At 40.4% G+C, this 25,352-nt stretch overlaps 3 protein-coding genes across 3 annotated transcripts; all 3 read left to right on the top strand.

The window, feature by feature from the left end:
• Positions 1-432: 432 nt before the first annotated feature.
• Positions 433-2,956, top strand: LOC113018426 (uncharacterized). The gene is made up of 3 exons (XM_026161491.1): positions 433-1,203; positions 1,774-2,205; positions 2,324-2,956. Exons 1-3 carry the CDS (start codon positions 779-781, stop codon positions 2,400-2,402), a joined length of 936 nt encoding a protein of 311 aa, XP_026017276.1. The 5' UTR covers positions 433-778; the 3' UTR covers positions 2,403-2,956.
• Positions 2,957-6,244: 3,288 nt separating this feature from the next.
• On the top strand, positions 6,245-7,526 carry LOC113018427 (uncharacterized). The gene has a single exon (XM_026161492.1). It carries the CDS (start codon positions 6,266-6,268, stop codon positions 6,962-6,964), a length of 699 nt encoding a protein of 232 aa, XP_026017277.1. The 5' UTR covers positions 6,245-6,265; the 3' UTR covers positions 6,965-7,526.
• Positions 7,527-15,202: 7,676 nt separating this feature from the next.
• On the top strand, positions 15,203-18,618 carry LOC113018422 (uncharacterized). Its single transcript, XM_026161488.1, has 5 exons — positions 15,203-15,234; positions 15,666-15,957; positions 17,430-17,704; positions 17,826-17,909; positions 18,056-18,618. The coding sequence occupies exons 1-5, from the start codon at positions 15,203-15,205 to the stop codon at positions 18,120-18,122; spliced, it is 750 nt and encodes a 249-aa protein (XP_026017273.1). The 3' UTR covers positions 18,123-18,618.
• Positions 18,619-25,352: the final 6,734 nt, after the last annotated feature.

Below are 25,352 nucleotides of genomic sequence, written 5' to 3'. Positions count from 1 at the left end.
GGAATGGTGTTAAAGCTCTGCCAGAGGTATGAGTTGAAGCTCTTGTGGACCGGGGCCTCTGCCAAGCGTTCTCAGCACACCCTCACCATAGGTTTAGGTGTACTAGGTCTGTCCAGCATCCTCCCCCTGATTCAACTCACCACCAGGTGGTGATCAGTTGACAGCTTAGCACTTTTCTTCACCCAAGTATCCAGAGTATATGGCAGCAGATCTGTCTCTACCCCTGGCCATCACCCAGTATGCACTTCACCAGTGTGTGAATGACTGAATGTAGTGTGAAGCGCTTTGGGGTCCTTAGGGACTAGAAAAGCGCTATACAAATGCAGGCCATTTACCATTTTTACCATTCACCTGACCCTTACGGTGACTCCTGCAGGTGGTGGGCCTACAGGAAGGGGGGGGGGGGGGGGGGGGGCAATGTCCCTTCTTTGGGCTGTGCCTGGTCTAAGGCCAGGCCACCAGGCACTTTCCTTTCCGCGGGATGAACTATTCGTTAAATCTTCTACTCACAGGGGTTTTCCGAATTGCTGTTTGTATGGTCTCTTACCCAGGACTTCATCCCCTGAAAATTCTTTGCCCCCCGCCAAAAAAAAAGAAAAAAAAGAATTGTCCCCATCTTCACCACATCCACATTCTCCGACTTGAGATCATGGATAACCAGTTATCTAACGGATATTTTGAACACTTTACACATCAGTCGCACTCATGAGAACATTTACACATGGACAAGATGGAGTGTGTGGTTGTATTTATGTAGCTCAGATCAACCCATAACTAAATGTTTTCTTCTTATTGTTCCAGAGTTATTCCATGGAAGTTAGATGAAGCAGTCAGGTTCTTTGGGAATCTGTTCCGTGCAGCAGCAGAGAGAGAACAGAGGACAGGAGAGAAGATACTGGAGCTGTTATCATCAGTGTGCAGATATAAAGGATTTCCTCTCAAAGGCAAATGGTGTGATTTCCTCATGGACCTGTACTCTTATGAGACTAAAACAGGCTTGAGTGTCCTTCCATCATTACAGTCAGTTTTCCAGTCCACTCCTGCAGTCTGGTCCATAAACCTTTCAAAGAGAAAGACCTCCATCCTCCTGGAAGTGCTGAAACACCAACCAGAGAAGAAACAAGTGAAGCTGACAGGCTGCTCACATGAAGAGAGTGAAGTGAGGAGTTTCCTGCAGTGTCTGCCTTATATCTCACAGCTCAGGTAAATATGTTGTAGCACAGTTGATTATATGCGATGAGTACAGCCCATCGCATAAAAAAAAATGTGTGTAGGTCTAATTGTCTTTAGTAGTATATTTACACTTTGCACCTTTATCAGTGTGGGGACATACATAGTTTATTTTATTTCTTCCTCTATATGTTCGTTTGAATCATTCTGTTGGTTTTTTGCCTTTAAATTGACAGACATTTGAAAAAAAAAAAAGCAAAAAGAATTTTATATTTAGTTATGAAGTGTAGATGTTTTTGTTCCACTCTGTATGTTTCTATATTCCTTGTATTTTAGTGTTTTACTCTCTAAAGTCAGACAGTAAATAAAAAGACAGTTACAGTTCAGCACGCAGTGATTTCACACACAGGATTAATGTTTGTGTTGTGAGTCAGTAACAGTCTAAAAACAATGTTCAGCTGCTCTGATGGAAGATGGCTTGAAAATGGACTTTCATTATATACAGGACACACATGGACAAGATGGAGTCCATCAGTAGTGTGTGGTTGTGTTTATGCAGCTCAGATCAAATCATCACTAAATGTTTCCTTCTCATTGTTCCAGTGTTGATACTAAGACATCAGATGAAGACACAACAAAGTTCTTTGGGAATCTGTTCTGTGCAGCAGCAGAGAGAGAACAGCAGACAGGAGAGAAGATACTGGAGTTGTTATCATCAGTGTGCAGATATCAAACATTCCCTTTTGGGAACATGGCTTTGAATAAATATAGAACGAAATATCAGTGTAATTTCCTGCTGGATCTGTACTCTCATGTGACTAAAACAGGCTTGAGTGTCCTTCCATCATTACAGTCAGTTTTCCAGTCAGCTCCTGCAGTCTGGTTCATAAACCTCTCAGAGAGAAAGACCTCCATCCTCCTGGAAGTGCTGAAACTCCAACCAGAGAAGAAACAGGTGGAGCTGACAGGCTGCTCACATGAAGAGAGTGAAGTGAGGAGTTTCCTGCAGTGTCTGCCTTACATCTCACAGCTCAGGTAAATATCTTACCAAGAATTTGGAGATTTCTACCAATATACTACACTAATACAATGTCGAGAAATGATATTTTCTGACAGTTTGTAAGATGCACATATTTTTTTTATTTATCTGCAGACTGAGTGAGGAGAATTACCATCTGCGACCGACTTTCCACTTTCATTGTCCTCATTTAGTAATATTAAATAAGATCTAAATGGACTGAATAAATAAAAATGGCTCAGCTATGAACCTATTAATCTATATTTCTACATCACCGAGGAAAGACTACTGTCACCTTAAGGGTTCAAAGAGTCAAGTATAATAAGCAGTAATCAATGAAAATTCCTTTACTACCACCTGGGACTTTGTGAAGCATGGCTGGATGATGGATGAACTCAAAAACTTGAGTTATAAGATTTCTACATCAGAAAAGGTCTTTCCCAGAGCTCGTGGCCTTAAAAATCACCTCTAAATGCAACCTCCTGTTCACTTTTATACATGTTCTCTCAAAACAGTCAGAGGATTTTACCATCAATGTTCATTCGTCCTGTAGATTTGACGTCTATAACTCTGGGACTCAATTATAAAATAAGACTGGGAGACTGCAGCACTGTGGAGACTGAGCTCAGTGCTGACACAAATATCCATTATCCATTTGTTTTCTTTGTTGTTCTTTTTTGGGGGGGTGGGGGGTCAGTATGATTCTTACTATTATCATTTGTTTGTCAGTTATTCATAAAATATATGAATAAACAATTATGCGTTTCATTTTTCTCAATTTATTTTTCAGGACATTACAGTGACAGTTGTGTGATCAGTATATTTAACATCTCGTGGTCACATTGCATAACTACATTGTTATACCTTTTAGTTTTTAACCCTCTGGGGTCCAGGGTATAATTGGCCATTTTTGACTACTTTTGATTTTATGTCTATATTTCACTTTTAAAACATGTTTTTCTTGCCTTGTTTGGTATCATTATTTTCAGCACAACCTCAAATATCTGAAATTTGAGTTATTTTTTTCATTTTGGTATACTATATTAGCACAGTTGATCTAAATTCAGATAAAAAATTTAAAATCCGAGTAGAAAAAAGTTATATTTCTTACTGTAAAACCCACAAACGTGTTCAACAAATCATTTTTACAACTTGAAATACATACATTTCTGAAAAATAATGCATAAGTTTTGCAAACAACAAAGTTATATCATACTATTTACCTAAAAATGCAGCCAAGTCCTCAGATGTTTTTTATATAACCATTTAAAACTATTTACAGAACAATCAGGTGTTCTGTCTCAAGTAAGAAGGCACACAAATTATTTGTGCCACTCCAAAAAAATTTTTGTTCAATATAAGACAGAGGAAAACACGACAGGCCTAACCCTTGCAGATATGACAACAGGAGGGGCATCAGTCCAGTTTTCCATGTGGGAACAGCGTTTACACTGGAATCTGCCTTTGATGGCTTTTTTAGAGCAAATGAGAAATTCAGCAGTATAACTGACACACAATACAAGACAATAACTACACAACACACTAACTACAGCCTCCAAACACGCTAAACGTCACTAATGTGGCGTTTAGCGACCCCAGAAGGTTAAAGTGTAAGTGGAAGCACTCCAACTTAAGTAAATTTGAGTTTATCAACTTTTATTTAAATATAAGCTTTCGCTATGTTTTCATGAGTGAATGAAATTTTAATTACCATATTGTTACACTAATTTTTGTCAACATTCCCTGTCTATAAAGGCAAAAATAATTTTGACTTGGAGCAGTAACACCTCTGTGGCAACAGGCATTTGTAACCGAACATCGAAAAATGATAGTAGAGGAGGCGCGTCGACAGGAGGAAACAGTAAGACATGCCAGAGCCGTAACGCTGGCCAAGCAGGGCTGCTGGATGAATTGGGACAGTATTGAAAAGAGGACACACACATGGAGTGAAATCTGGGGAATGGCGTCTAATAGGCTAAGTTTCATCATCCGAGCGACATATGATGTGCTGCCTTCCCCCATAAATCTGCAGCTGTGGTTTGGAAAGGACCCATCTTAGCCCCTGTGTACAGTCCCAGCAACACTCAAGCACATCTTGGTTGGTTGTAGGACGAGCTTTACTTAGGGCAGATACACGTGGAGACACACAGAGAAATGAGGAACTGAGTAGAAGGAGTTAGTTTTTAATGAAACTGTGTGTGTCATGTGTCACATGTGTGACGTCTGAAGTACCAAAATAACACCATATGAGACAAATGTTGAGCTTGTAATGTTAGAGATCCTGCAACTGCCTTTGGGGTGTGCAGGGCTCTCTCTTCCGGAAGATGATTGAATAAATAATATATCAATGTTTTGACCACGCTGAGTCGGGTTTTCTCTGTTCTATTATGGGGATCAAAGAATCGGTTTAATAGTATTTATTAAGTTATGCAGACTTGTTTGCACAACGAGGCTAAATAGTTATATAAACTTTTCTGAATCTAAATAGTGCTCTTTGGTAGAATTAAAAAATAAAATTGTACAAATTATCATTTGAAAAGGAATACTTGAATAATATTGACCCTGAAAATGTCCCTGATAGGTTCGCAAAACTCAAGCCTCGAAGACACAGTCTTCTGTTACCACAATAAAGAGTTGTTGTCAGTGTAGTGCAGGTCTATGATGATTTTCAGTTTTAGCTTCCTACCAGGCTTCCTGACTTTTAAATAAATTTACTGTGTAACGTACTGCGAGCCAGTACGAAGAGGATAAACCAGCCCAGTTTGGAAACATTAGCACTTATCTCCTGATTAATATTAAAAGCATATGCTCACTTCAGAGGATGAGCCACAGTGATGTGCCACTATGGTGTTCTCCCATTTGAAATTCTGCACCCATAATTTTTCCCAGCAGAAGACTGTCAAGCATGTAGCAGCAACTGATTTAAACCATTCATGAACCTTCACGTGACTGTACAGTATCTGTAATTGAGAAATGCAAAAAACTAGTACATCAAAAGTATACTAATTGTTTAAATTAACATTTGTTATCAGCAAGGAGTTCTCTGTGATGAAGAGGTCAGTAAAATACAGGCAGAGAAGGACGACTACGACAAAACCAGAAAAATAGTGGACTCAGTCACAAACAAAGGGGAAAAAGCCTGCTATGAGTTCCTCAAAATTATTGACATGACAAGGAAGAGGACTTTAAAGAGACCTACTTTTCACTCAGAAAAAAAAGCAGTTTGACATGGACCACTGGATCAGCTGCTTTCCCTTCAAGGACGACACAGAAATGAATGCAAACTACTTACAAGGTATTCTGAAGCAAAATTTAGATTAAAAATCTATCAAATTTTTAATATCTTTGATGTGCCTATTCTTTAAAATGACATTAATCTTCCCCAGTATAAATATGTGTGTTTTTTTATACTGCATTTAATTCAGAGTAAATTTGTTTTCTTACTTTTTCAGGACCCAGGCCGTGCCAAGGATATCAAAAGTTAAAGTCAAAAGCAAAAAAAAATATCAAATGAGTTTTGGGCAGCAAGTAAAACTCTGTTTGGAGGAAACAAGAAGCCTGATCTGTTGTACGCAACACTTGTATTAGACACAGACGAAAGTGTTTCTCCGTCTAAAATAAAGAAATCAAAAAGAAAGAAAAGCAATATGAGTCGTCCTAAAAAGATGAGGAAATACATCCCTGATGATAAATCAGACATTTCTCCCAGTGAGCTGCTGAAAACGGATAAAAACATTCTCTTGGTTGGAAAACCTGGAATTGGAAAGACAGCACTGACTTGTGAAATGTTGAGATTCTGGGCAGAAAGAGAAAGCAAAGAGCTTGATTACATGTTTTACTTTGACATGAGGGAAATATCTGACAACATAAGGGACAAAAACTTAGAGGAACTTCTTTTTGGTGTGTTCTGTGAACCTGATGAAGGCAAAGATGAGGTCTTACAGGATATAAAGAAGTACTCTGACAACATTACAGTCATTTTTGATGGAATTGCTGATCTCTGCTCATCAGTGGTGGAGAAAATTTTTAAAAAAGATCTACTTCCTCTTGCAAAGATCATCATAACATGCAGACCAGATGATGAGGATGAAGACTTCCTTTCTGGGGACTACCAACTTGGAGTTGGTAACTCTTTGTCATGTCCCCATGTATGCACTGATGGTGGCTGTTTGCTTTTCATCAAAACATGTACCACAGCCATGTACAGTAACTGAGATCTACATCAATATTGTTCGATTCTGCCTTCAGATAAACAGCAAAACGAACAAAGATCTAAATTCATTCATCAAAACCAAGAAAAAAGAAATTCTGTCTCTGGCTGAAGCTGCTTTTCTTTCAGCTGAAAGAAAAACCCTGAACCTGACAGACCTGACCTGTAAAGACATCTGTGTCCTGTCCTTCCTGAAACCACTTCTCATTAAGGAGGCCGTGACTGAAACAATAACCACATATGCATTCCTCCATTACACAGTGCAGGAGTTTTTTGCAGCACTGTGGCTCCTGAAGAATCCTGATAAAGTCAGAGATGTTTTTCAGCAGTGCCTCACAGAGGAGAAGAAACACATGAAACATCTGATCCCCTTCATGTGTCGACTGTTGAATGAGAAGAGCCCAAGTTTGATGAAGCATCTGATTCCAGATCAGGACCTGAAGAATACATCTAACTGGTTCTTCAAGGAGCTGATTAACACATTTCTTCCTCATCTGTGTGAGCAAGAAGAGGCTGATACTGAGGACAGTTGTCATGGCCAGGGGGATCAGCAGGCCACTGACTAGTAGAGCTCTCTCTCTTGCTCTCTCGCCAGGGCGGAACTCACTGCGGGTTCACGACTTCGGCCCACGCCCCTCTGACGAGAAAACATCTGGGCCTCATCAGTGCAGCCAGCATTTAAGCCAGGAAGTGGCTTCTACTCATCGCTGGATCGTTGTGTGTGACTCGTGTCAGTGCAGCCTAGCTCTGAGCAAGTTCTCTTTTCGTTTCCCGGCGCGAAACCTCTAACGTGTGTTTTCTTCTGTCCCCTGGACCCGACCCTGTGTTTGGAGAGAGACTGGTTACGAGAGGAGAGTGTCTGAAGAGAAGCAAGTGTCTTTTCCCTACCTGGATTTCCCCGGAGCCTTTTTCCCTGTCACCGCTTTGTATATAGCACTACCCCTGCACTATTTGTATATACACCTGGTGGAACTGTAATAAATACCAACTTTGCTTCTGAGTCCTGCGTGTGAGTCCTCAAGCGAACCGTGACAACAGTGGTCTCCATGTTGACATACTGTTCTGTGCTTGTATGAGTCCCAGAGTCCTGAAGCATGCATCTACCTTCTAAACAAACTGGACTACCATCTTGACCTCAGTGGAGACAGTCTGGATCGTTTCCCTTGCTGTGCTGTGGCCTATATGGTCACTCAGTCAAAGGAAAGGAAAATAAGGCTGAACCTCGAGGATGTGATCATATCAGAACAAGGAATGAGACAGCCGTTTGGATGCCTTGAAAATGTCCATTGGTATGACTGTATTTTAGTGTCACATCACAGTTAATAAACAAAGTATGAGAACAAAGCTTTACTGCTAATTAGAATGTTGGTGGTTTGATCCCTTGTTCCCCCAGTCTGCGTGCCAAATATCCTTGGGCAAGATACCAACCACCAAGTTGCTCTCTGATGCATTCATCGGAGTATGAATGTGTGTGAATGGGTGAATGTGGCATGTTGTATGAAGCACTTAAGCTGCTCCGCTATATAACAATCAGTCCATTCACTTTTTACCATGAATTGTACATAAATGCAATAATTTATGAATCGCATAAACCCAGATTTCAGTTTCAGTAGAACATAGATAACATATCAAATGTTGAGAAATGTAGCAGCCACGCATTATAAAAAAGTTGGAATAAGGCCAGTTTTTCTATTTAATACAAACCGGATTCCAAAAAAGTTGGGACACCAAACAAATTGTGAATAAAAACTGAACGCAATGATGTGGAGATGGCAAATGTCAATATTTTATTCAGAATAGAACATAAATCACGGAACAAAAGATTAAACTGAGAAAAGTTATAATTTTAAGGGAAAAATATGGTGATTCAAAATGTCATGGTGTCAACAAATCCCAAAAAAGTTGGGACAAGGCCATTTTCACCACTGTGTGGCATCTCCCCTTCTTCTTACAACACTCAACAGACGTCTGGGGACCGAGGAGACCAGTTTCTTGAGTTTAGAAATAGGAATGCTCTCCCATTCTTGTCTAATACAGGCCTCTAACTGTTCAATCATCTTGGGTCTCCTTTGTCGCACCTTCCTCTTTATGATGCGCCAAATGTTCTCTATAGGTGAAAGATCTGGACTGCAGACTGGCCATTTCAGTACCCGGATCCTTCTCCTACCCAGCTATGATGTTGTGATTGATGCAGAATGTGGTCTGGCATTATCTTGTTGAAAAATGCAGGGTCTTCCTGGGAAGAGATGACGTCTGGATGGGAGCATATGTTGTTCTAGAACAACATATGCATTGATGGTGCCTTTCCAGACATGCAAGCTGCCCATGCCACACGCACTCATGCAACCCCATACCATCAGAGATGCAGGCTTCTGAACTGAGCGTTGATAACAACTTGGATTGTCCTTGTCCTCTTTGGTCCGGATGACATGGCGTCCCACATTTCCAAAAAGAACTTCGAATCGTGACTCGTCTGACCACAGAACAGTCTTCCATTTTGCCACACTCCATTTTAAATGATCCCTGGCCCAGTGAAAACGCCTGAGCTTGTGGATCTTGCTTAGAAATGGCTTCTTCGTTGCACTGTAGAGTTTCAGCTGGCAACGGCGGATGGCACGGTGGATTGTGTTCACTGACAATGGTTTCTGGAAGTATTCCTGAGCCCATTCTGTGATTTCCTTTACAGTAGCATTCCTGTTTGTGGTGCAGTGTCGTTTAAGGGCCCGGAGATTACGGGCATCCAGTATGGGTTTACGCTCTTGACCCTTAAGCACAGAGATTCTTCCAGATTCTCTGAATCTTCGGATGATATTATGCACAGTTGATGATGATAACTGCAAAGTCTTTGCAATCTTTTGCTGGGTAACACCTTTCTGATATCGCTCCACTATCTTTCTGTGCAACATTGTGGGAATTGGTGATCCTCTACCCATCTTGGCTTCAGAGAGACACTGCCACTCTGAGAAGCTCTTTTTATACCCAATCATGTTGTCAATTAACCTAATTACTGTTAATTGGTCTTCGTTATGCTCAAATTTACTGTTTCCAGCCTCTTATTGCTACTTGTCCCAACTTTTTTGGGATTTGTTGACACCGTGAAATTTTGAATCAACATATTTTTCCTTTCAAATGATACATTTTCTCAGATTAAACTTTTGATCTGTCATCTACGTTCTATTCTAAATAAAATATTGACATTTGCCATCTCCACATCATTGCATTCAGTTTTTATTCACAATTTGTTTGGTGTCCCAACTTCTTTGGAATCCGGTTTGTATAATTAGTTGGAAAATGTTCCTCCACCTGTTTCTTATTTACAACATTTACTTTTTCTGGCTTTTGTTAATTTCTACCAAATTTGAGTGTTGACATGCTACTGTCTAATTCCAAATGAGAAAATATTTTTTCTTAAAGCAGGACATATTCTCAGTTTAAATGTTAGTTCTGTTGTGAACACGATATACGTTTATGAGGTTTCAAATCACTGGATAATTTTTTTTAAATTTATGTTGTACCAGGCTCTGAACTTTTTTCTGAATATGGTTTCAAGAATGTTGTAATTATCTTTTATTTAATCATAGGTGTGATCCTCTGCCTCGACAGCTGTGGGTGACTTTTCTTCTCAGTGAAGAGCAGATGGACTTTGTAACCTTACTCAGCCTTGATGGAAATCAGTTGCATCTTCCAGTTAAAGGTGAAAGACAGCTGTTTGAAAGAGCTGTGGGAGTCATCCAGATGGTTAACCAGATGGTTAATGTCTGCCTGTAGAGAAACTCCTGACTGCCAGAGTCTGTGTGAGTCTCTACTAAAGGTTTTGCCATTCATCAACTCACTCAGGTATGTAACTGTTGTTTTATCCAGTCTTTTGGTGTTAAAATTGAAATCTTTTTGTTTTCCAGTTGTATTAGAGTTTTTGTTTTTTTTATCAGAATATGTGAATAATGCAGTTAAAGGTAAGTCCTTGTAGTGCTCAGCTGAAATAAATTCAATCCAATGAAGAAAATTTCTAAACTTTAAAGAATCCAATAAGACTCACAATTTACAGAAAATGCAGCAGATATCTGTTTTCATTAACAAAATAGTTATACTATATATGGGGTTTTTTTTTGCATATATTATTTTATAAATTTTTTGTGACAGGCTTCTCAGTAAAACATTTTAACTACAACTTTGCTGAAAAACAAGGATTTTGATAAAAAGTATATCATTGCTTATTTATTCTTTTTTTCCAATCCACATTGTTTCAGTGTTGTTCCTCGGTTATCAGAACCTTCAGAAGAGACCAGGTTCTTTGCAAATCTTATCTGTGCAGCAGCAGAGAGAGAACAACAGACAGGAGAGAAGATACTGGAGCTGTTATCATCAGTGTGCAGATACAAAAACAGTCCTCTTAAACACACATGGTGTGATTTCCTCATGGACCTGTACTCTTATGAGACTAAAACAGGCTTGAGTGTAAAAGTTACACATCTAATTACAATGTGAAAAGGCAACGTCTGACAGCAGATGGATTTCAGTGTTCCACATTCAAAGGTCACATGAAGAGAGTGAATTGAGGAAACTTCTCCAGTGTTTGCCTTATATCTCACAGCTCAGGTAAATGATTATAATTTTCATAACTGCTGTTCCTCTGGAAGCTGCCTCACCTATTGTAACTCTGAATGATGGACATATTTTCGTATTCAAAAATTCCATTCCACACTTGAAAGAACTGTATTTCTTTTTTAGAACAGCAATCTCAAATTATTGTGCTTATAATTTTAGTGTAATTCCTGAGTTATCAGAATCATGGGAAGAAATCCAGTTCTTTGGGAATCTGTTCTGTGCAGCAGCAGAGAGAGAACAGCAGACAGGAGAGAAGAAACTGGAGCTGTTATCATCAGTGTGCACATACAGAGGATTTCCTATTACCTTGAAATGGTGTGATTTCCTGCTGGATCTGTACTCCCATGTGAAGGATTATGAGACTAAAACAGGCTTGAGTGTCCTTCCATCATTACAGTCAGACCTCCATCCTCCTGGAAGTGCTGAAACTCCAACCAGAGAAGAAAACTGTGAAGCTGACAGGCTGCTCACATGAAGAGAGTGAAGTGAGGAGTTTCCTTCAGTGTCTGCCTTATATCTCACAGCTCAGGTAAACAAACTTTCTCTCATTTTTGTTCTTGTAGCTGCCTCGTCTTTTTTAAGTCTGCGTGCATATAGATACTTTCTTTTCTCATAAATTCAGTTCTACAGTCTGAAGAATAGTATTTCTAGTTTATAACAACACTGTCACATTTTGTACTTGTGATTTCAGCATCTTTTCTCAGTTATTTGAAATCAAATTCCTTGGGAATCTGTTCTGTGCAGCAGCAGAGAGAGAACAACAGACAGGAGCTGTTATCATCAGTGTGCAGATACAAAGGATTTCATCTTATGGGGTGATTTCCTTATGGATCTGTACTCTTGTAAGCCTAAAACAGGCTTGAGTGTCCTTCCATCTCTACAGTCAGTTTTCCAGTCAGCTCCTGCAGTCTGGTCCATAAACCTCTCACAGAGAAAGACCTCCATCCTCCTGGAAGTGCTGAAACTCCAACCAGAGAAGAAACAAGTGGAGCTGACAGGCTGCTCACATGATGAGAGTGAAGCTTATATATTTATACCTGGTTTATACTTGCACATAAACCAGTATATTGGACACTGATGTTTCACTCCATACCCTGCCACCCACTGATCGTTTAATGTTACTATAGATGTATCACTTGTTTCATTGTAATTATTGTTATTTAACCCTGTCATGCATGAATTATGGCAACTTTAATCAGGATTTTTTCTTAATTATTTTTATCCATCTTTAATGCCTAAAAATGGATAAAAATAATTAAGAAAAAAATCCTGAATGAGACTATCATAATTCATGCATGAAAGGGTTAGTTGATTAGAAGAATAGTGATGTAAATCAGATTAAGCTAATCTGTTTAGAATATTCCTTTACATCTTACATACACCCATTTTTATGTTAAAATTAATATTCCCAGGTTTTCTGACCAGATACAACACCAAACAAAAAAGTTTAGACTAAAGACTAAAATGGGCATTGGTGTCTCTGTCATCATTGCAGTCAGTTTTTAGGAAATTGTTGGTGCAAAGGTGATGGAAAGAATATTTTGAGGATCTGTTCTAGGGCTGGGTATCGTCGATTCACAAGGTCTTGAATCAATTCGATCCACGATTCGATTCGATATAATTCGAATCGGGCAAACTTTGCATCAGACAGTCAGAAATATTATAAAACACTTATCAGTACATATCAATATTTTTATATTTATAAAAAGACAGCTGACTTGTGAGACTTCATCAGAGGTGTAAGCATCACAGCAGATGCCTTTGTGTCCAAGTAACTGAGGATAAAACACAGAAAAACATGAAGGAGATTTTCCTGGCCTGGGATTTTTTAGCAGATGACCTTAAAAATATTGTGCAGTAGAACAAAAACTGAAAAAAAAACATTAATCAACATATGACGATTAGCTGATGCTGCTGAAGTTAAGCAATGCAAAGTTACAGAGGTTTTATTAGAGACAGAGCTAAGCATTTTGCAATTTTGCAAAACAACGGTAGACTGGTGGGTAATAAGCACTGCATGAAGTGTGATTTTATCGTGGTGGAAGCAAAACAGCAAAAGTCAGAGGGACTTCATGACGATGTTTATGTGATGCGAAATGTGAAGCATAGTTTGGATCTTCTTTTGCTGCTGGTTCAGTCGATATTGTTTGGAGAGAGAGCTAAAATCTGCAGCTCCAGAATCTAGTGCAAAAAGTACGTAAACACAAAGAGCGGACCTACCAACATATCAAAATCAGTGAGCTGTCGACTTTCAACCCCGACAGCATGTCCATGTCCGTGTACGCGTCGTCTGGTGAGAAAGCCGACATCTCACTGATTCTGACGCGTTGTCGGGTCCGCGCTCTGTGTTTACGTCTTTGTGCAGAATCCGTGTACCTGCTCTCATTTACTGTTTTAGCTGTTTGGTGATTGTCAAAATTTTGTAAGGTTTAACCTGAGATTCTGGCATTTCGGGCCAGACGCTGTATTGGAAGCAGAGTCTGGGGACAAGGGGGATTGTTTACCAATCACTGTTTTTGTGTACCTGAAATGTGCATGCGTCAACCGCTCATGCAGCCTGTTACAGTTGTTCCTGCGTTTTGTCTTTAGTTCACTTATTTCTTTGTACATAAGTTCATTAGGGATTGAGAGGCGATCGTGGCTCAAGAGTTGGGAGTTTGCCTTATAATCGGAAGGTTTCCAGTTCGAATCCCGGCTTGGACAGTCTCGTTCATTGTGTCCTTGGGCAAGACACTTCACCCGTTGCCTACTGGTGGTGGTCAGAGGGCCCGGTGGCGCCAGTGTTGCGCACCAGGGTGGCTGTGGCTACAATGCAGCTTGCCATCACCAGTGTGTGAATGGTTGTGTAAAGCGCTTTGGGGTCCTTAGGGACTAGTAAAGCGCTATACAAATACAGGCCATTTAACATTCGTTTTACCATTAATAACATATTCTGATTCTGAAGTAGTCAAAAAGCTCCAATGGCTATGCCACTGGGGTGGATGAAGTTCACCCTAAGTTCCTAAAGTTCTGGATGTTGTAGGGCTGTCTTGGTTGACATGTCTCTGCAACGTCACACGGGAGTCAGTGCCTCTATTGGCAGACCAGGGTGATGATCACCCTTCTCAAGAAGGGGAACTGAAGCGTGGGCTTCAATTTTAGAAGAGCCGCTGCATCCGTGCGCGCCGCCATCTTTATGCAGTAGGGGAACAACATTTTGATGCATATGCTGCTTTTTTGCAAATTTGCATTATAATATTTATTTTCGTTTTTCCTGCAGTGTATAGAAATTGCTGTATTTCAAAAATAAAACTATGAAGACACTCAAAATAAATTTTGTATGGTGGGAAACTATTTTGTGCAACTTTTTTGTATTTACAGTTTTGAGGGATAAGCCTCTTAAAATTTCTCTAACTAGAAATATATGTTAAAAAAACAAAAACGATTTTCAATTTTTTTGTAGTTTATTGCACTTTTTGCAATTTATGTCATTACTATGCACTTAATGCATGCATATTATTGAAGTTTAGGCTGTAATGGTTGTATTGATGTATAGCAACTTGAAATGCTCCCAAAAATGGCTCTACAACATGTAAAAATATAATATAAGCTCTGGCGGACTTGGTTCTATGGTAGGTCTTAAAGGGTTAAGTTATGATGGTTGGGGATCGTGCTTAGGAAAGTGTTCACATCTGCAAGCACGTCCTTTATACTATGCCAGCCACTTGGTTATGGCGCTCCATTTTGCATCCTGCTGTTAAGTGCTGGGTTTTCTCAGGGGCATATTTCTACAGCCTGCAGCTGGGGTCTTGCCTGGTGTGGTAGACCATGTCCTTGTGCTGCCATGGTTAGTGCCTCTGTGCTGTCTTTCAGTCCAGATTTGTTCAGCCATTTGCCGGATTTCTCGATATCAGCCACTTCCTCTTTGAATATTTGTTTTTTTACCCTGGACTGTTGTTCTGACACTCACTAGTCCTTGGCATTGTTCCTTTTGCTTATCATACAGTCTCAGGGTGCTGGATTTTGGGGTGAAACATTTCACACATAGCAAGGGGATTTCTTTTCTTAATGACAGTGTTTTCTATCTCCTCCTTTGGCCAGCTAATATCACAGCAGGATACATATAGGTGGTGATTGCCCCAATTCTTTTGTTCCAATTCAGCTGACTCTTCACGACTTGCCTTACTTTCTGAGGTTATGTTGCAGACGCATCTTTCCCAATGGCCTCTTCATGGTTCCCATTTGTTCAAAGGTACTTGTACCTGTCCTCAATGCTATTCTTCACTCATGGCAAACAGCTTGATGTCCCTGATGTAGAGCAGGTGGCAATGGTTTATACAGTAGTGGGGACTCTCTCCTTGGTAAATCCTGTACTTTATGGTGACTTGTGCAATTGGCTTAAGGTTGGACTCTAGGAGTTTCCATATCCCCATTATCTTCCCAGTGAAAGAGAGTTTAACATTCTTATAGTATTAACAAGTTTGACAAATAAGCGCACATTATCATGAAGGCAAAAATGGAAATGGACAATAAATTCCCTTTAAATTAATTTCCTGTGCTTTATTTTTAGTTTGCGATATTTGGATTTGAAGCTGATGTTAGTAACTGAACAGCTGAGGTAAACTGAGTAGTCATGAATTGGTTTATGTTTGCCTGTATTTTTCCTTGCATTTTTCCTTGCAGTGTTGACAGGAATCAGCTGCTGAGGTTCATCCACTGCTGTGCTGCCTGTGACGTCCAGCAGGAGGCAGCGTCAGGCCTGCTGAGGACTCTGCAGCACAGCTTGGATCTGTCCTGCTCCTCCTGTGTGGAGCTACCAGAGGAGGATCAGCCTGAGCCTCTGAGTCTGACTGCTGATGACTGCAGGGCCGTCTCCACCATCCTGACACACAGCAGCCGGGACACACAGCTCGACCTGCGAGACTGTGAGGTGGAGGACAGCGTGCTGGACCTGCTGTTTCCTTTCCTCCACAGGGTCCGCCTCAGGTGGGAAACACCACAGAAGAGTCTAAACCAGAGAGAAGCTCGTTCACACTGGTGTTGATGCATCCTGACATTTTCTCTTTGCTCTGTTTGTCCTGTTTAGAGTAGAGATGGCACGATACCACTTTTTTATGTCCGATACCGATATCGATATCATAAATTTGGATATCTGCCGATACCGATATGAATCCGATATAGTGTTTTTTAACCAACAAAACTGTTTTTTAAAATATCTTGCTGCATTTTGCAAGTCTGCAAGTTCATACTCAAGTTTAAAACAACAACTACACTAAAGCTATTCTGTTATACCTGTATACAAAAAAATATTTCATAGTTCAGCAATACTGATCAATCTAATAAACTTAAACCTACACCATCCTCCCTATTCTGGTATTTTAAAGAGTACTTAGTGTAAATATTAAGCAACCTAACTAATAGGGTTCCAACTCCCAGCAACAACAAAAATAAATAAATAAAAAATAGGGAACCACCCCTCACGCTCCACCTCATGATGCTTAATCGACGTAATCAACCTTAATTTGATGCAGTGCGAAAAAAAATGCACAGAAATCAATTATTTTTCAAGAAATATTAAATAGATTCAACATCTTTCTTCAACAAAATTGCAGACTGCACAGATGGTACCTTCCCAAAGTAAAGAGTACTATAGCTTACTAGGGTATATATATTAGACTTAATAGTCACTATATACAGTAATTGACTTCTATTCATTTTACATCAAATTAAAACTTTGGCTGTCAGATAATTATTTATTAAAAGCTCGACATTTTAAATGAGAATAAGAAAGAAAAGTATGTCTTTGTGCCCCTTTTCCCTGTTCATGCCCTATCGGCCCCCCTGGCTAAACTTTGCTAGATCCGCCCCTGCACAGTTACCAGCCGTCAGCTATGTAGAAAAAGATCCTTGAGTAGAAAGTAATATTAAATAAATTGTAACAACAGCTTATCAAGCTTAAACGTTCTGCTGTTGTTCAGCCGCTGGTTTCCTCTTTCTGGTGCAAAGTGGGCCAAAAACAAACAAGAGAGACGTACTCCCGACAGAAAAGCCGATCAGCTGATCATTAAGCAGTTTCATGATTGAAGTAGCAGCCGGAGAGCGAGAGGCAGTCGCTCGTTAAGCTTAACGGAGGAATGCTTTACAAACATTCAGAGATGGACTTACACACTGTCGGAGATGAAATGCTGGGTTGCTAGCGAAGCTCCAAATGCTATCCAGACCACCGACAGGTCCCGCATGCCACAGCCGCTCTATCACGTGATGCATACTGCTCCGACGTGCTAACGTTCTGAGGTGAGTTACGGCGTGTTGCAAGTTTTGTGAGGTGCTTTCGTGATATTTAATGGATCGGATTACATTTTTTATTTTTCTCCGATATCCGATCCAGTAATTTAGGTCAGTATCGGACCGATACCGATACGTAATATCGGATCGGTCCATCTCTAGTTTAGAGTCAGTAAAACTGTCCTCCTGCAGCTGCTGTCTCTGGTTCCTGTGAACAGTGAGAGGGACACAGTGAGGCGGGCGGTGTCCCTGTGTAGAGCCCTGGGTGGAGAGCTGGATTTCAGTCACAGCACGCTGGATCAGAGGGCCTGTGGGTCTTTGGTCCAGATGCTGGACTCGTGTGAAGGGCTGACAGAGCTGGACCTCAGTCACTGTCAGCTCACTGACCAGCTGCTGCTCCCTCTCATCACACATCTGCACAAAGTCCAAGTCCTGGAGTGAGTGTCACACACTGATCCTTCTCTGGGAGGCACCAATAACCATCAGCCTGTTCACAGACACTACAATAATATGATGTGCAGTGATCACTTAGAGCCACTTGTTGTGTTTGTGTTACAGTCTGAGTCACAATCAGATCACTGATGCTTCGACTGATGTGTTACTGCAGCTGCTCTCCATCAACCCCTCCATCGACTGTGTGCGGTGAGGCAACATGAATCAGTCTCCATCAGTGAAGGAGTTTCTCCTCAGACTCTCAGAGGAATCATTCACAGTCTGAGCTCACATGGATTCATGTTGTTCTGAGTGAATGAGTGACGTCTGCTCTCTCTGCTTTGGTCTCTTTCTAGACTCTACAGCAACAACATCGTGCACAGAGCAGCCTTCAAGGAACACAAGCAGTGTGAGATCTGGTGAAGCACTCGTCACCATCATATCATCATGAACATCATCAACATCATCATTATCTGGGATTCACTGGTTTCCTCTGTTCTTGTCATCATTACATGAAAATATTGGGTGGAGTGGGAGCACTGATACTGTGTTCATGGACTCAGTGTAATGTTGTAGTGTACGACACATTGACATTAGATCAGATGGGTTTTGAAGACCATCTTGATTTTTTTTCTTTTTTCTACAATGACTTGAAGACAGTTTATATGGAGACAACGAGCAGCCAACAGTGTTTGTTTCAATTACCCACTGTTGCTTTTGTTTCTGAGCTACTGCAGATTTTTCTTTGATGAAGGTCAGATGTCTAACTGGTCATGTGATGATGTAAAAGTCCTGGGTCTTGGACCCACAATTTTGAGTTTTGCATTCTCGGTCTAATCTTTTGGATTTCAAGTCTTTATTTCCCCATGCAGTTACTTCCTGTTTTATTTTGATAGTCATTTGTCTGTGTTCCTTTTGTTTGCTTGTCCTGATTGGTTTTAGCTGTGTCTCATTCCCTTAACTATGGAACGCCAGGACTGCCATAATGAATTAATTAAATACACCATTAAATAATTAATTAAATGTGTCAATAATTAAATAAAATTGGAATTAATTAATTAAATAAATTGTTATGACACATGTAATTAATTAATTATTAACACATTTAATTAATTATTTAATGATATATTTATTTATTTCATTTTGGCAGTCCTGGCGCCTGGCTCTCGAAATAATTTTATCTGTCAGCCTCACCCATCAAACTTAGGGGGCGGGGTTAACGCTGCCCATGCAGCCTCTCTAACATTTGATTGGTTGCCGTGCAAAGTAAGTCAAAACAGGTCGATCCTAGATAATCGATTGCTTGTGTAGACTTGGGGCAGCCAGGTATCCCAGAATGCAGATCAAATCACAGGCAGCAATGGTGGTGGTTTAGTTTTTCTGTCACCAGCTACACTTTTAACAGTGTTTTAGCTGCGAATGTCGCGACGTATGTCTGGTCAGGTTGTCAACATAGAACATGTTTGCAAAAGTGCTCAGATGTTTTCAGAGATTTCACTAGCTCTGCTAACAATTAGCATGCAGAGTGCACCCAGGGGGTTACGTTAACCGGTTTGTTTACATATTCCACTCTCCGTGTTCCACATGTTGCATTCGCAGATTCTCATTTTCACCGAACGATCGTCTCTTTCCGCCTGGTCTTGTGTCTCTGTGCTTCTGTAACATAAAGAACGAGCTGACATTTTTCTCACGAAACCAGCGATCAGCTCAACAGACCCTCAGTTTACCTGCATGCATCCTCCTCCTCATCTGTCAGCTGTTTAACACCTGCTGCTAATTCAAGAAACACGCCTACGTTACCTGGTGATAGTCACAGTTTAACTGGGCAGTCGGTGCTCGATATAAAGCAATGTCAGCGCATTTTTCTGCACAAGATAAGTAAATATAGTATTTTCCCCGAGCGCAGAGCTGCTGGAGCTTGTTTCCTTACAGAGCACTTTTTAGGCGAACAGCTTCATCAGCGGCTGATGTCCAATCACCGGCACACAGCTTTGAAACCTCAGCTGAGTTTTAGCTCTCAGTGGTTAAAGGAGCTTGCAAAGAAAAGCGTCTGGACTTCTTTAAGTTGCTTGAAGACGTTTCACCTCTCATCCGAGAAGCTTCTTCAGTTCTAAGGTCAAATGGTGGAGAGTCCCAGATATAAACCTAGTGGGAGTAACCCCCCACAGAGGGACAAAAGGACCCCCTGATGATCCTCTAATCGCCTGGGCCAAGGTGTGAAACTGGGTGTGGGTCCCAATCAGCCAGAGTTTCGGGTGTGTTCATTGTGAAACCTGGCCCCACCTTATCATGCGAATTCCTGAGATCAGATGGCCCAGGATGTGAGTGGGCGTTAAGGCATCTGGGAAGGGATCTCAAAACTGGATTATAGATGGCAGAGAGTTGGTGTCGTATAAGCGGCCGCCAAGGAGTGAGCCGGTGTGTACCTGGACGCCCATCCCCGGACACAAAGAACCACCAACGCACCGATGTCTGAGGGAGTCTGCCACTGGCAGGGGAAGTGGTGGTAGGGGGAGATAGGCCTCCAAACCTTGGAGGGCCTAAGATGTCCCCAGAGAGGTGGCGCCTGACACCCAACCTGACATATAGACACAGACATACAGGCACACACATATACAAACATCCATTCCCACCCTCATGCTCTCATATGCACTTACTCCACACTCAACCAACGTGGAGACAGACATAAAGAGATGCTGTACACACGATCACACTCCCCAAGCATACTCTACAAACCGGGTCTAGGTACCCTTGCCACTGGAGGGGGGAACTGCACCCAGACCCAGGTGGTGTTACCCTTTTCCCTGCGGTGGGGGGAGGCAGACCGCATCTCTTCAAGATGAGAGCCAGACGCCAGGACTGCCAAAATGAAATAAATAAATATATCATTAAATAATTAATTAAATGTGTCAATAATAAATTAAATGTGTCAATAATTAATTAAATGTGTCAATAATTAATTAAAATGTGAAATACATAAATAATTAATTAAATGTGTCAATAATTAATTACATGTGTCATAACTATTTATTTAATTAATTAATTCCAATTTTAATTAATTATTGCCACATTTAATTAATTATTTAATGGTGTATTTAATTAATTCATTATGGCAGTCCTGGCGTTCCATATTAATCTGCCCACTTTTATATTTACCTGTTAAACCTGAGAGTCCTGCATACTGGCCTTGCTGAAACTTGCCAGATGATCATCTTGATGTTTACACATCTGATATTTCTGTAATAATTGTGATTCTGTTATTTTTATTATTGAGACAAAACACAAAAGCCATCACCATTTATCAGTGCAGTGAGTCGGTCATATTTATTATTTGTACTTTTGTGATAATGGTATTTATTCTGGTCTACATGCTTCAACAGGACAAAGTAGAGAGACTCTATAATGATGTCTCAGATTAACGATGCAATAAGTGAGCAATTAGGATAAAACCGTGTTTGGTACTTTAACATAACTGGAAGAAATGATCATAAACATGTAAATCATTTTTAGTTTGTATTTCATGTTAAGAGATACATGTGATAATGATCATTTTCTGCCCTCTTTCTGTCTCATTTATAATGAGGGGTGGCTGTAGCTCGGGGTAGAGCAGGTCAACTACTAATATAAAGGTTGCTGGTTTGATCCCTGGCTGCTCCAGCCTGCATGTCGGATGTCCTCAGGCAAAATGCTAACCCCAAGTTAAGCACAGAGAAAGTGCCTGTATGAATGTGTGGATGAGGCATGTTGTGTAAAGTGCTTTGAGTGCTCCAGGAGTATACAAAAACACTGTGCAAGAATTTATCCTTTAATGCATTTCAGGTTTTTAAATGTAACTTTTTTTTACCATATTAATGTAGAGCTTCATATAGACTGGGGGAATAAATAATAAAAGTTTGGATGTCTGTAATCGACGTGATTCTGTTTCAGTGATTGTAGTTATAGAAAGTCAGTCATTATACAGTATCTGTAATTCAGGAAATTTGTACAGAAACAAAATGCCAGCTTGAGAGGGATGGGGAGATTGTATCATTCAGGAAATACTTAACGAGTATGTCAGTCTCATTTAGATAAAAGATCCAGCAGACTCGGATGTGTCAGTACAGCTGGCACAGTCGCACAGAGGAACCAGGATCACACCACATCATTTTCTCTTTGACAGTGTAACATCAGAGCATTAAGCTTTTGGATTGTTTGACCACACATACCAAAGGGCACCAACAGGAAAGACCCTAATTTACCTTTAAGCCCCCTGTACAGGTAGAATTTTTCACTTTTACTGTTACTTCAGTCTTCTTGCTATACTTTAAATAACTTTTCAGTTCTATATTTTTTAGAACCTTTGTTTACAATCATTTATTTGCGTTACACTGATGCCATGTAACCAACACAGCATATTGCATGTCAGGCTGAAAGGTTAACATTCTGGAAAATTATTCAAAGACCTGAAGTGAAACAAACCTAATTTCATGGCAGAATCATAACTAATGCTCTTTGTAAGCTGATTTCAGCCCCTAAACAGTGGCCGAAGGAAAGAATCTGCAGAATAATGTGGACACATGTTAGAAGTTTCCTGTCGAGTGTACAAACACTAACACCTCACCCACACAGTAAAGTGTGTAGCTAGAAAGAGTGATATTAGTCTATATCCCTGTCTCAGACTTAAAAACACTGTGACGTTTTGCTGGCCTTTACTGCCACGTTCTACTTAAGTAAACACAGAATCTCACATTTTCTCCCTTTCCCTCAAACACACATTTTAAGTGCAAAAATAATTTATGGCAATAATCAGTAATATAAATAGCATCATTGCAGCCCTTGGTGAGCACCATGGACAGCAACCACAGTCAGTTTATACTATAACCTCACATTATCTTCTTCAACCAGACTATCACAAGGCAGAAACAGATCCAGGCATGCTAGGATAACACAAAGACAACTTTATTGTCATTAAGTCCATTAACCACAGGTCCTCAAAGCCTCACTGGATGTACCAACAACCAAACTCTTTTATAGAGATCCTCATTCAGCAATCGTTTCTAATGGATGTGCTTCTAGATCTATCACACACACATTACATTATGAGCACATATTTTCCAGATTTAGGTGGTAACAATATTTCAGTCCATAACAAAATCACAAACCATTCAACCATCAGAACTTTGTCCTTGTGCTACTGTCAGGTTTCCTGGGTCCAGCGTTTTCAGTTTTCTCATGTTCAATTTATTTCCCACATTCAGTTTTCTCGTTTTCTGTGCCACCGCCTGTGTATTGTGTTCCAGTTATTTCCATGTATCATTAGTCAGACTAAGTTCAGCTGCGTACTCACCGGTTTCTAAACATTCATCACCCAGCCTGTATTTAAGTCCTCAGTTCCATCCGTTCATCTTCGCGTCATTGATGTTGATGTTGTCCTTCCCGTCTACATTCCGTTGTTCAGCCAGCCGTTCAGTCTTTCAGTCAGTCCTGCCGTCCCTGCTCTGTTCACTCACTCGCTCTAATAAATCATCATCATTCTGCACCGTGAGTCCTGCGTTTGGTTCGTCTCTTCCTCGCCTCCGTACACGACAACCCCTGACAGAATGACACGACCCGTGCCACGAAGACACGTGTATGACCCAGCGGACTCGGACCTATTCGAGCGGCAGGACGCAGCCCTCTCCATTTGGGCGGAGAAGCTCAGGTGGAAACAGCGGCTCTGCTCAGAGAGGGAGCACGTCTTTGAGGGGACTCGTCTGGCTCTGGGCGGGCCTCGGAGACCCCGCGGTCCTCCACCTGCTGCCTCACCTACATCGGAGCATTCGCCGCGGAGAGTGGGCGTCAAAGGGCAAGCTTCGCCCGCTCGCTCTCCCGCCGCCCCGCTCCTCGCTCGCAAGCCAGCTGTTTTATTCTCCGGCTCTTCCACTTCACCATGCCCAGCGACTCCGCCTCCCACCTTGGCTCAGCGGAGGCTCTCCCGCTCGGCCGCTCAGCTGTGTCCGCTAGGGAGCAGCTAGGCTCACGCCGCCGTCGCTCTTCCCGTTTGGAGCAGCAGTATCCGTCCATGAGCGAAATGGACTTTTTTTCTTTTACCTCACCCAAAGACTGTTCACCATCCACCCAATCAAAAGACTGTAAATGCTGACACAAACATCCATTGTCAATTTATTTTACTCAGTCTTACTTTCTACTGATTTTTTTTTTCTTTTGGCAACCTTCAGTATCTTTATTTCTATAATAGTTGTCGTCATCATGTATTTGTTTATTAATTTACTTTGAACCCAATTCACAATTGTGTATCTTTTTCCTCTTCATTTATTCATGAACACATTTTCAGACAGTTTTTTTTTCACCCATGTTTGGCGACCACCGCCGCCCTCTGGTGGTCAAAGTGCGAAACCACATGCTGTTGCCAGAAACATAGATGTGGGGTTTTTTTTTTTTGTGTTTTGTTTTTTTGTTTGTTTGGTTTTTTTGGTTTTTTTTTTTTTTTTTTTTTAAATTACAAAACAAACAAAAGCATTTTTTTATTTATTTTTTTTCAGCTTGTACCCAATAGTTGGCATGAAGCCTACTTTATTTGATGCTAACATAAATGAGCTGTGTTTATCTGGATATCAGCTGTGTAAACTTTACTGACCTGCTACAACGAATAACCAGAATGAGAGGCAAGCTAAAGCAAATTAGGCTACTTCTGTTAATATACTTTATTGATGATGGTGATGAAGTTTTGTCACTTGCAGTTGCCTGCAGCAAAACTGGACCCATTCCAACCACACATACTGTCTGTCTTTGCATTGTCTCCTTATAGTCTTCTGTTAGCTTACCAGAAATTTTCCAGGTCATCTGTAACTCCACTGAGCGCATTTAGAATCAGGTGGTTTGATCTTTTTAATCACATCTTCATTTGACATTACAAATAAACTGACAGGAGTGGAGAAATGTCTCACTCTTCCAACATGAGCTCTGAAATCTCTGCAGCATGCTGCAGGTGCTTTTTTTTCAGTGAGAAATATTAGCACAATTGGCAGTGAAGTAAATCAGTCTGATCACTTGATTTTAATATTCCAATTCTTTTAATTTAACGCACCATCAGTTGTGTTTGAGGGATCAGAACAATAAACCCTGAAAGACAGCCTCTCCAGATGACACTTTCAGCTCAATTAGCTGCAGACTAGGAATTTGTAGACTTAAAGATAAGAAGCACTTTAAGCTTTTCTAAGAAGGTGTCCAAACATGTCAAACATAATGTAGCTGGAAGTGAAAAGTTAAAAAAAAAAATGCCCATGAGAAAAGTGATCTGGAAAGAGTGTGTCTTAAAAAACAGCTTATGATCAAATAGATATTAAGGTCAACTTTTGATATCTTTTCACATGAAAAATTAAACAACACAGAAAAATTAATTCAGTCACATCAGCGATTATGTAGGATATTAGTATTATATAAGTATTATATAAATTAAATTAATTAAAAAAATCATTTCCCCCAGGGATCAATAAAGTATTCTGATTCTGATATATATATATCCTGTAGACAGTACCTGTTATTGGTTTATAAATGTATTTTTATCCATAATTGAATAATTGTGTGTCTTTTGTCTTACCTTTAAACATTTAACAAACATTTTTTAAGACTTTACAGTAAGTTTTATAATCAGTATGTTTGATATATGCCGCC

Source organism: Astatotilapia calliptera, unplaced genomic scaffold (genome assembly GCF_900246225.1).
Source record: "Astatotilapia calliptera unplaced genomic scaffold, fAstCal1.2 U_scaffold_81, whole genome shotgun sequence".
NCBI lineage: Eukaryota > Metazoa > Chordata > Actinopteri > Cichliformes > Cichlidae > Astatotilapia > Astatotilapia calliptera.
The sequence above is the reverse complement of the archived record's forward strand: the minus strand, read 5'-3'. Positions and strand labels throughout refer to the sequence as shown.